The following is a 12691-nucleotide window of genomic DNA, read 5'->3' on the forward strand; positions in this document are numbered from 1 at the left end:
ATTCACAGATGTAGATCATTAGACACTGCAGCACTCACAGCTGTAGATCATTAGAAGATGCAACATTCACAGCTGTAGATCATTAGAAGCTGCAGCACTCACAGCTGTAGATCATTAGAAGCTGCAGCACTCACGGCTGTAGATCATTACAAGCTGCAGCACTCACGGCTGTAGATCATTGAAGGTGCAGCATTCACAGCTGTAGTTCATTAGAAGCTGCAGCAGTCACAGCTGTAGATCATTAGAATCTGAAGCACTCACAGATGTGGAACATTAGAATCTCAGTCATTCACAGCTGTAGATCACTGAACGTGCAACATTCACAGCTGTGGCTCATTAGAGGCTGCAGCATACACAGCTCTAGCTCATTAGAGGCTGCAGCATTCACAGCTGTAGATCATTAGAAGCTGCACCAGTCTCAGCTGTAGAATACTATAAGCTGCTGCATTCACTCCTGTAGATCATTAGAAGCTGCAGCTGTCTCAGCTGTAGATCATTAGAAGATTCAGCACTCACACCTGTTGATAATTAGAAGCTGCAACATTCACAGCTGTAGATCATTAGAAGCTGCAACATTCACAGCTGTAGATCATTAGAAGATGCAGCACTCAAAGCTGTAGATCATTAGAAGCTGCAGTGCTCACAGCCGTAGATCATTAGAAGCTGCAGCACTGTAATATAAGGGGTTAACATGGTGTCCCAATACATGCAAGATTGGATCCAGGCACCAGTTGACCTTGAACACAAGACGTTGCTAAGAGACTTCCTGTTATCTACTGAAGGGAGTCGGAGCCGAAACCGCATGGGAACAATGTCCAGTACTAAACAATGTGTTGGACGAGTGCCCAACGCGGACTCAGTGAACTCGGCAAGTAGCGCATATATAAGCCTGGAAAGTCCCCAGTTCGGGGAGTCTGCTCCGGGTTGCATTAATCGCTGAGCGTGGGTCACAGGCAGCATCTCCACAGAACTGACGGCTCCCAGTTCCAGTAATCCGTGGAGTAAGTATATAGTCAATTATGCCAGACCCGTTGTGAGTATTGGATCTGGCTTCTATCCTATGTAAGCTAGGTAGGAAACAAGCAAAATAAAATAATATTATCCTAGCAAGCTAGTCTCCTGTTCTTTGTTTCCGCATCAAACTACCCGCCTGCGAACCTGATCCTCATAATTTCTTAAAACATTTTGGCGTAGTCGGCAGGATCAATCGCAATTGAGGAGGGATTTTGATGCGAAACAATGTTTGGGAAAAGGAATAAGAAACCAGAAGGGCAGGCCGAGGCGGTTGCGGTCCCAGGATGGCAAGGGCCGTGGCATAGTGTAGCGGCCTGTTTGCGGAAGGGTGGGGGGCGACCGGAAAACTGGGAGGCCGAAGGCGTAGGAACCACCCCAGGGTCGCTGCTGTCCACCCTTGAGAAAATCCCGGTCCCCTCAAGGAACCCCTTGCCAGGGATCCAGAGGCGGATGTGGGCTTGTGCGGCGGCTTGTAAGCAGCAGTCTGACAGGCGTCAGAAGTTGGAGGCTGAAATAGCAACCCTTAAGCATGAGCAGGGGCTCAGTAGCGGGGATGCCTCCGTGTTAAGACAAGAAATTATAAAACTAAAGGCAGAAATAGCAGCACTAACGGAATTAGCGGGGCGGGCGATCACACATTTGTCGTCTAGTAAGCGGAAGAGTGAGCGAAAGCGCCCGCGCTCCGTGAACCCCACTCAAATAAGGGCGTTTGTGGCACAGCTAAATAATGGGGACGGCTGGGATATTGACCACTGGGACGGGAATATATGGGGGGACTCGGACGATCAGTACGAAGACGAACTGCCGCCCCAGGTGCGAGCGAACCCGGTCGTCCGAAGAAAACAGGTTCAGAGACGGCCTCCTGTTAGGTTTGAAGTTTTGCTAGATGATGAGGGACATCCCCAACGAAATGAGCGGGGAGAACCCATCCATCATGAGATTCCCCAGTTGCAGCCTCCTCCGGAATTCTCTGAGTTGACGGAGGATTTTACTACGGAAGAAGTGTTATATATCACCCAAAAGACCCGCCGCAATCCTGGGGAGCCCATTGAATTGTGGTTGGTGAGGCTTCTGGAAGAAGGAGGACAGCAAGTCCAAGTAGATTTTCAGGATGCGCCCAAATTCGGGGGATTGGCCAAAGATGCGGCAATAGACCTGGCATATAGACGGCAGGCTAAAGATATGATAGGGGAGAGGGGTACAGGGACTCTGTTCGGGATGTACGCCCGAGCAGTGGCCGAACAATACCTGTTCCCGTCTGATTGGCCCCCCCTGGAGGGGACGTGGACTACGATTAAGGAAGGAATACAAAGATTGACCCGGTTATGTGTACGAGATGCCTTGCTGTTAGGAGTCTTGGATGAGGTGGAAAATGTCGACGTGAGCAAGCAAGCTAGGGATCATTTGGTAAAAACGGCTCCCCCACATTATAAGCCGTTGCTACTTACCATAATGTTGAGTGGCAAAGGAGAGACGCTAGGGGAGGCTCGGAGTATGATGCGGGAGATGGGAGGACTGGGAGATTGGGGAACGCAGGGCCGGGGTGATAATGGGACTAGGGAGGGACGTCGCTCGGAAACTCGAGGGGACTCTAGATCCAACCCCAATCAAGGAGCTAACCCCGGGCCCTCCCGCCGAGCCCTATGGCAGGCGTTGATGCAAGCACAAGTCCCGGTTGCGGATGTCGATGGGAGACCCACGAGGGAACTGCAGGAAATGTGTAAACGAAAGGGACTTAAAGTATCCAGGGTAGAAACTGAGGCCCGCGAACCACGGGTGACGGCAGAGGAGTTGGTAGAGTTATTAATACAGAAATGCCAGTTTAGGGAGGCAGGAAACGTCGCGTCGGGTGGAGGGAAAACCCCCACCCGACCACAGTGGGAGTCCTCCGAGGAGGAGGAAGGAGAGGTGACAACCCCTTACAGGGAATGTTGCAAGGTAGATCGGCGCACTCGCAATGCGAATAAGAAGGGGAAAAATAAGAGAGGAAGGGGTGCTAAGCGCCTGTACCCGGCGTTGTCAGAAGAGGACGAATGGGAGGACCAATAGGGATCGGGCCAAGCCCCGAAGATTTGCCCACAAATGAGCCAATGGTCAGCCGACGACATTAGACCGCATGTGGCAGTGACCATTTACTGGCGCAAATCTGTTCAGACGGTTATGGCTCTAGTGGACACAGGGGCGGAGGCCACCCTAATCCATGGAACTCCCCATAAGTTTAAAGGGACCCCAGTCACTTTAGTGGGATTGGGAGGAAATTTGATAGAGGGAAAAATGGTGCAATTGCCCCTGAGAATAGGGGCAATGCCGATTAGGACCCACTCTGTAATTATAACGCCGGTCCGTGAGTGGATCCTAGGAATGGACGTGCTGGCAGGGCTAACTCTATACCTGCGACACGGTAAATTTGAATTTGGAACCTTGATACACTGCCGTACGGTGTTGGTGGGAAAGGTGAAAATGGATCCCTTCCCCATCCCAATAGCCGAAAAAGTGATTAGCCTACGACAGTACAGAATTCCCGGCGGACACAAAGAGATCTCCGCCACCATTAAGGACTATTTAGAAGCGGGGGTGTTGAAAACGTGTACAACGGCCTGGAATAACCCGTTGTGGCCGGTCCATAAGGCTGATGGATCCTGGCGAATGACGGTGGATTATCGGCAGTTGAACCGCCATACCCCTGCCCTGACGGCGGCGGTGCCTGACGCCGTTACCATTATAGGACGAATACAACATCACCCCGGTACTTGGTACGGAGTGATTGATCTAGCCAATGCCTTCTTTACTATCCCAATTCCCGAGGATAGACAGGAACAGTTCGCCTTCACGTGGGAAGGTAGACAGTTCACGTTCACACGGTTGCCTCAAGGCTATCTGCATAGCCCCACCATATGTCATAGGATAGTGGCGGAACATTTGGCAAGGTTCGAAGTGCCGGACCATGTAATGATTTCCCACTATATTGACGATATAATGATACAAGGTAGTGGGCAGGCCCAGATACAAACACTGTTGGACGCATTAGTCCAACACATGAAGGGGTATGGATGGGAAATCAACCCGGCAAAGATACAAGGGCCTTCCCAGACCGTGAAGTTCCTGGGGATAATTTGGAATAAAGGGGAACGAGAAGTTACCGGGAAGGCCAGGGATAAGATTCAGGCCTTTGCAGTTCCTCACACGCAAAAGGACGTACAGCAATTTATCGGACTATTTGGCTTTTGGAGGCAACATATACCACATTTGGGACAGATACTGAGGCCATTATACCAAATTACCAGGAAGAAGGCAGAGTTTGAATGGACTAATAACCATCAACTCGCCTTCGAGATGGCCAAACAAGCGATACAGCAAGCAGTATCTTTGGGAAAAATACAGTCAGGACCGGTCGAATTGCAGGTTTCGGCACAGGGAGACTATGCAAATTGGAGTCTATGGCAAAAACAAGGACGCGTAAGAAAGCCGTTGGGGTTCTGGTCTCGGAAACTACCCCCGGCGGGGGGGAGGTACACCCCCTTTGAGAAACAACTGTTGTCCTGCTACTGGAGCTTGGTGGAAACCGAGGCCCTGACAGCGGGACACGAAGTGATTATGAGAACGGCCATACCCATTCTCCCGTGGGTAATGAGTGATCCCACTACACATAGGATAGGGACGGCCCAAGAAAGTAGTATCATCAAATGGAAATGGTATGTGTCAGAAAGAGTGAAGACTGGGCAGAAGGGGGTGTCAGTCTTACATGAGCAAGTGGCGGAGGCCCCCGAGGGAGGGGAAGTGAGGTTTGAGGTGATTGAATATACTGAATCACCTGTGAAACTTGGGAAAAGGTACGACGAGCTGACGTCGGAAGAGCAAGCCACCGCTTGGTTTGTGGACGGCTCGGCACAATGGAAGTCAGGACGGCGTAGGTGGAAGGCCGCTGCGTATAATCCCAAGCAAGGGATCACCTTGGAAGAATTGGGAGAGGGGAAGAGTAGTCAGTGGGCCGAGCTCAAGGCGGTGCATATGGTAATTATGCAGGCCGGAATTATTGGGGTACATCTATTTTCCGACTCCTGGTCAGTAGTTAATGGAATGACTCAGTGGATGCCTACATGGCAGACCAATCAGTGGATGATCCAAAGTCGGGAAGTATGGGGTAAGCCGCTGTGGGAGGAAATTTGGGAGAAAGCTCAACATTTGAGGATATTCATCACACATGTAGATGCCCATACGTCCCGAAACGACGCCGAGGCCCTTCACAACCGATATGTGGACGGCATAGTTCGAGCCATGGTAGTACAAAGGGACACCTCGGTGGATCTAGCCAGATGGGCACACCAAAAGGCTGGGCATTGGGGGGTACAAGGGACTCTACAATGGGCCCGGGATCGGGGCATAGACCTACTAGTAGATGATGTAAAAACGGCAGTGAATCAGTGTGAGCAATGCCAACACCAAAGACAGGGAGTGCCTCAGCATATGATGGGACACATTCACCGAGGAGAAAGCCCCGGCCAAAGCTGGCAGATGGACTTCGTGGGCCCATTGCCCACGTCCCAGGGATGTAGGCACATTTGCACAGCAGTGGACACCATGTCCGGGGTCCTGGTGACCCATCCTTGTCGCCATAATAATCAGCAGGCAACCCTGCGATGTTTAGATATGATAGAACAATTCTATGGGATGCCTATGCAGGTCCAGAGCGACAACGGTTCGCACTTTACAGGAGGGCGGATAAAGCAATGGTGCAACGATAACCATGTCGAATGGATATACCATGTGCCGTATCATCCGCAAGCAGCGGGACTGATTGAACGAATGAATGGGATCTTGAAGTCCTCCCTCCGGAAGGCGGGGGGGGCAAATGATTTGACAAATTGGAAAAAGAACCTCATCCGGGTGGTGAAACAAATTAACAATCGCCCATTGGGGAATGGGGTTACACCCTTAAATAGGATGATAAAGGTATGTGACACGCCCGAGGCGCGTCCCATTAAAATGTGGAAATTCGATGCAGAAGCGGAACTGCCAGTCCGAGCCACCCCGGCATCGGCGGGACTTGATTTGCGGGCCTTGACCACCCGAACGTTGGTGCCCCAAGTTCCCACGGCGGTTAAAACCGGCTTGGGATTAGTTTGCCCTTCCGGGACTTACGGACACATTCTCCCACGATCTGGGTTATCACTGAAAGGGATCGATGTTATGGGTGGAGTTATTGACGCAGACTATCAGGGAGAGATTGGGGTTATCCTAGTCAACATCACCACCGAGCCCTACGTAGTTAATAAGGGGGATAAGATCGCCCAACTGGTAATTAAACCCTGTGACATGTCCGCTGTGGAGGAGACGGGGGCCCCTACAAAAATAACCGAGCGGGGAACCGGGGGTTTCGGATCAACTGATGTAAAAGGGGCTAAAGTCTGGGTACGTCAGCCAAATGGCCCTCCAAAACCGGCAGAAATAATCGCCCAAGGGAAGGATAGTCTGGTGACAATAATGTATCCAGGGGACTCAGCCTGGCATAATGTGCCGGCAAACCAATGCTACCTCCGAGAAACATGAGCCCACGTCTTCTCGTCACCATAGATCCGGATCATGGCATGGTGGTGGGCCCTGAACGTGCTATGGACTGTTGGAATCCTGGGTCGGAGTATGTCAAGACCCGGGTCGAAAGTAAAGCACGAGGCCGGCGCTCTGGGGCAGATCGTCAGCTGGGAAACCAGTGACCAAGAGCGAAGGCAGGACAATTTTACATGCCCCTCCGGGCAACAATGTGACATTATGACTATCACCAGCAATTGCACGTTATATCAGTGCAAAGGCATTTTTGAAGACGCAAACACCACAGTGGCCCCGGGCTGTGTACTGACTATTCACACCTGGGTGAATATGTGTTCCCAAGGACAATGTCATGAGGGTGGTATTGAATGGACTACTATTATCACCAACCAAGAAATGAAGATTACCAATGGGACGCCAATTACTGGCAGAGGCCCAATGGACTGGTTGATCAGGAAAGAGTCTCGTATCCCGAAACATCAACCGCCTTCGACGACATCGTTATTTGACGTTAGAATATGTGTCGGTGACAGCACTAACTGTGGGGTATGCGATGTTGTAACAACTGTACCAAAGGTACACCACACGCACCTGGCCCCTATAGCGTCGACTTGTCAGACCATGGCCAGCACCGCCGCACAAACCAATGTACATTGGCAAGTCCGACTGCCAGTCATACCCGAATGTAACCCTAAACGGCGACGACGGGCGTGGTACGATACCTTGTTAGGAGGGGCAGGGACAGTAATGGGGATATCCAATGCCATAGACTCTGAAGTGACCCGTGCTAAATTATCCAGTACGGGGCAAGCAACTGCACAAGGCCTGTACACTATTGGCCGATGGATGCCGTCGGCCATGATGACGCAGGAAGAGACTGCACGAATTTTGCTGCATTCCTTAAAATGGGAATTGGACGTGTGGGATTCGACTCAACGGCTGTTCCAAAATTTTACTGTACAGATGAACTGGACAATTTGCGGTATCCAAATGCTGCATGCACATTTGCAAAAAGAACGATTTTTACGAATAGTCACTTCGCCTAATGTTCAGGCCTGGCGAGGGGTGTGGAACGTATCTGAGAAATTATGGATGAACACCTATCCGGACAAAACATGGTGTAATGCAACGCTGTGTAAAGGACATTTTGTAACCTTGAATGTAACTGATTTTGTGACGGTGTGCCGATATTACGTATTGCCGGTCATTACATCTGATGGATATTACTTTCTCAAAACAAAAGGGAATTGGTTCAGTCCGGACACCAATCTTACCTATGACTTGTCCGCGTGTGAGCAGGCGGATCAAGGAAAGGCCTGTCTGTTGATGGATCGATATCGAGACCCGTGCCTTACAGAAGACACGGCTTTGTGTGAATGGATGATTGAGGCACCCCGAGATATGATGTGGCAGATTGGTCCCCATACGCTCTGTGTGGCCACTAGTCATGCCCATGCCTTACTCCCGACGACCCCTTTTTCAGGTTGCCTTACTGGCATCTATCGATGGCGGTGGCAGAACCATACTTACCTATTGACCAATTACAGCGGAACGCAACACCTCACCACTATGCAGTGGCAGGTATGGCTGCACCCTTGGAGTATCTCGCTAGAGCGTTTTAAACAGGCCCTCGATCGCTCGGAAGAGCTAAAGCAGATATTGCGACAACATCAAATCAATGTTACCCGGGTGACTGTGTCCACCTTTATACATGGCCAAAAGGTAGTACACGCTGCTCATGTAGTAGAGGTGGAATCCGCCCATCACTGGTGGGATCTGTTCAATGGGCTGTCAACTACGGCACGACGTTCCCTATTTCCTCCGTTGTTCATTTTAATCGGAGTTTTAGTGATTCTGACCTGTTGTAATATACTGACCTGTACGTATGTTTGCCGTGTGCGGCAGCAACTGGAACAAAACATGTACATGTTATAACAATGTATTGCTTATTATTATGTATTTGTATAATCGTTACATGTATTGGGCCAATCAGTGGAATGTAATATAAGGGGTTAACATGGTGTCCCAATACATGCAAGATTGGATCCAGGCACCAGTTGACCTTGAACACAAGACGTTGCTAAGAGACTTCCTGTTATCTACTGAAGGGAGTCGGAGCCGAAACCGCATGGGAACAATGTCCAGTACTAAACAATGTGTTGGACGAGTGCCCAACGCGGACTCAGTGAACTCGGCAAGTAGCGCATATATAAGCCTGGAAAGTCCCCAGTTCGGGGAGTCTGCTCCGGGTTGCATTAATCGCTGAGCGTGGGTCACAGGCAGCATCTCCACAGAACTGACGGCTCCCAGTTCCAGTAATCCGTGGAGTAAGTATATAGTCAATTATGCCAGACCCGTTGTGAGTATTGGATCTGGCTTCTATCCTATGTAAGCTAGGTAGGAAACAAGCAAAATAAAATAATATTATCCTAGCAAGCTAGTCTCCTGTTCTTTGTTTCCGCATCAAACTACCCGCCTGCGAACCTGATCCTCATAATTTCTTAAAACAAGCACTCACAGTTGTAGATCATTAGAAGCTGCAGCACTCACAGTTGTAGATCATTAGAAGCTGCAGCAGTCACAGCTGTAGATCATTAGAATCTGCAGGGAACACAGCTGAACATCATTAAAAGCTACTTCTTTGACAGCTGTAGATCCTTTGAAGCTGTAGCATTTACACCTGTTGATCATTTGAAGCTGCATCATTCACAGCTGTCGTTCATTGGAAGCTACAGCACTCACAGCTGTAGATCATTAGCATCTGCAGCATTCACAGCTGTCGCTACAACATCACAGCTGTACAGCATTCACAGGTGTAGTTCATTAGAATCTGGAGGGCTCACAGCTGTAGATCATTAGGAGCTGCAGATTTTACAGCTGCAGATCTTTATAAGCTGCATCAATCACAACTGTAGTTCATTAGAATCTGCAGCGTTCAAAGCTGTCGACCAATGGAAGCTGCAGCATTCACAGCTGTAGATCATTAGAAGCTGCAGCACTCACAGCTATAAATCATTAGAAGCTGCAGCATTCATAGCTGTAGCTCATTAGAGGCTGCAGCATTCACAGCTGTAGAACATTAGAAGCTGCAGCCCTCACAGCTGTAGTTCATCAGAAGCTGAACCACTCACATCTGTAGATCATTATAAGCTGCTGCATTCACACTTGTAGTTTGTTGGAAGCTGCAACAGTCACAACTGTTGATCATTAGAAGCTGCAGCATTCACTGCTGTAGGTCAGTAGAAGCGGTAGCACTCATAGTTGTAGTTCATTAGAAGATGCAGCATTCACAGTTGTAGTTCATTAGAAGTTGGAGCCCGCACAGCTATAAATCATTAGAAGCTGCAGCACTCACAGCTGTTGATCATTAGAAGCTGCAGCATTCACTGCTGTAGGTCAGTAGCAGCGGTAGCACTCATAGTTGTACTTCATTAGAAGCTGCAACATTCACAGCTGTAGTTCATTAGAAGCGGCACAGTTCACACCTGTATATCATTCCAAACTGAAACACTCACAGCTGTAGATCGTTGGAAGCTGCAACAGTTAAAGCTGTAGCTCACTTTAAGCTGCGGCATTCACACCTGTAGATCATTAGAAGCTGCAGCAGTCTCAGCCGTAGATCATTAGAAGCTGCAGCACTCACAGCTGTGGATCATTAGAAGCTGCAGCACTCACAGCTGTAGATCATTAGAAGCTGCAGCACTCACCACTGTAGACCACTGAAGGTGCAGCATTCATAGCTGTAGCTCATTAGAGGCTGCAGCATTCACAGCTGAGGTTTATTAGAAGCTGCAGCACTCATAGCTGTAGAAAATTAGAAGATCCTTTGAACCTGTAGCATTTAAACCTGTTGATCATTAGAAGCTGCAGCATTGGCAGCTGTAGATCATTAGAAGCTGCAGCACACACAGCTGTAGATCATTAGAATCTGCAGCACTCACAGCTGTAGATCATTTGAAGCTGCAGCACTCACCGCTGTAGATCACTGAAGGTGCGGTATTCATAGCTGTAGCTCATTAGAGGCTGCAGCATTCACAGCTGAGGTTCATTAGAAGCTGCAGCACTAATAGCTGCAGAAGATTAGAAGATCCTTGGAACCTGTAACATTTGAACCTGTTGATCATTAGAAGCTGCAGCATTGGCAGCTGTAGATCATTAGAAGATGAATCATTCACAGCTGCCATTCATTAGAAGCAACAGCACTCACAGCTGTAGATCATTAGCATCTGCAGCAGTCACAGCTGTAGATCATTAGAATCTGCAGGGATCACAGCTGCAGATCATTAGAAGTTACTGCATTGACAGCTGTAGATCCTTCGAGCCTGTAGCATTTACACCTGTCGATCATTAGAAGCTGCAGCGTTTGCAGCTGTAGATCATTTGAAGCTGCATCATTCACAGCTGTCGTCCATTGGAAGCTACAGCACTCATAGCTATAGATCATTAGCATCTGCAGCATTCACAGCTGTCGATCATTAGAAGCTGCAGCATCACAGCTGTGCAGCATTCACAGCTGCAGATTATTAGAGGCTGCAGATTTAACAGCTGCAGATCTTTATAGTCTGCATCAGTCAAAACGGTAGTTCATTAGAAGCTGCAGCATTCAGAGCCTTAGTTCATTAGAAGCTGCAGCGTTCAAAGCTGTCAACCAATGGAAGCTGCAGCATTCACAGTTGTAGTTCATTAGAAGCTGCGGAATTAACAGCTATCAATCATTAGAAGCTGCAGCATTCACAGCTGTATTTCATTAGAAGCTGGTGCACTCACAGCTATAAATGATTAGAAGCTGCAGCATTCACAGATGTAGATCATTAGACACTGCAGCACTCACAGCTGTAGATCATTAGAAGCTGCAGCATTCACAGATGTAGATCATTAGACACTGCAGCACTCACAGCTGTAGATCATTAGAAGCTGCAGCACTCACAGCTGTAGATCATTAGAAGCTGCAGCACTCATGGCTGTAGATCATTAGAAGCTGCAGCACTCACGGCTGTAGATCATTGAAGGTGCAGCATTCACAGCTGTAGTTCATTAGAGGCTGCAGCATTCACTGCTGTAGATCATTAGAATCTGAAGCATTCACAGATGTGGAACATTAGAATCTCAATCACTCCCAGCTGTAGATCACTGAATGTGCAACATTCACAGCTGTGGCTCATTAGAGGCTGCAGCATACAGAGCTCTCGCTCATTAGAGGCTGCATCATTCACAGCTGTAGATCATTAGTAGCTGCACCAGTCTCAGCTGTAGATCATTATAAGCTGCTGCATTCACACCTGTAGATCGTTGGAAGCTGACACAGTCATAGCTGTAGAACACTATAAGCTGCTGCATTCACTCCTGAAGATCATTAGAAGCTGCAGCTGTCTCAGCTGTAGATCATTAGCAGCTTCAGCACTCACACCTGTTGATCATTAGAAGCTGCAACATTCACAGCTGTAGATCATTAGAAGATGCAGCACTCAACGCTGTAGATCATTAGAAGCTGCAGTGCTCACAGCCGCAGATCATTAGAAGCTGCAGCAGTCACAGCTGTAGATCATTAGAATCTGTAGGGATCACAGCTGCACCTCATTAGAAGCTACTTCATTCACAGCTGTAGATCATTAGAAGCTTCAGCACTCACAGCTATAGATCATTAGAAGCTGCAGCAGTCACAGCTGTAGATCATTAGAATCTGCAGGGATCACAGCTGCACATCATTAGGAGCTACTGCATTGACAGCTGCAGATCCTTCGAACCTCTGGCATTTACACCTGTCGATCATTAGAAGCTGCAGCATTTGCAGCTGCAGATCATTTGAAGCTGCATCATTCACAGCTGTCGTTCATTGGAAGCTACAGCACTCACTGCTATAGATCATTAGCATCTGCAGCATTCACAGCTGTCGATCATTAGTCGCTGCAGCATCACAGCTGTGCACCATTCACAGCTATAGATTATTAGAAGCTGCAGATTTAACAGCTGCATCAATCAAAACGGTAGTTCATTAGAAGCTGCAGCATTCACAGCCATAGTTCATTAAAGCTGCAGCAATCAAAGCTGTCAACCAATGGAAGCTGCAGCATTCACAGTTGTAGTTCATTAGAAGCTGCGGAATTCACAGCTATTAATCATTAGAAGCTGCAGC

At 48.6% G+C, this 12691-nt stretch overlaps 1 protein-coding gene across 1 annotated transcript; it reads left to right on the forward strand.

Moving 5' to 3' along the window:
- Nucleotides 1-798: 798 nt before the first annotated feature.
- On the forward strand, nt 799-8994 carry LOC121278363. The gene is made up of 2 exons (XM_041188710.1): nt 799-1001; nt 6586-8994. The coding sequence occupies exon 2, from the start codon at nt 6595-6597 to the stop codon at nt 8491-8493; it is 1899 nt and encodes a 632-aa protein (XP_041044644.1). The 5' UTR covers nt 799-1001; nt 6586-6594; the 3' UTR covers nt 8494-8994.
- The last annotated feature ends 3697 nt before the right edge of the window (nt 8995-12691 follow it).

This window comes from Carcharodon carcharias, chromosome 1 (assembly GCF_017639515.1).
Source record: "Carcharodon carcharias isolate sCarCar2 chromosome 1, sCarCar2.pri, whole genome shotgun sequence".
Taxonomy (NCBI): Eukaryota; Metazoa; Chordata; class Chondrichthyes; order Lamniformes; family Lamnidae; genus Carcharodon; species Carcharodon carcharias.

Excerpts from the sequence above, each read along its gene's own strand:
- LOC121278363 (XM_041188710.1), top strand. The coding sequence starts at position 6,595 with ATGGCATGGTGGTGGGCCCTGAACGTGCTATGGACTGTTGGAATCCTG.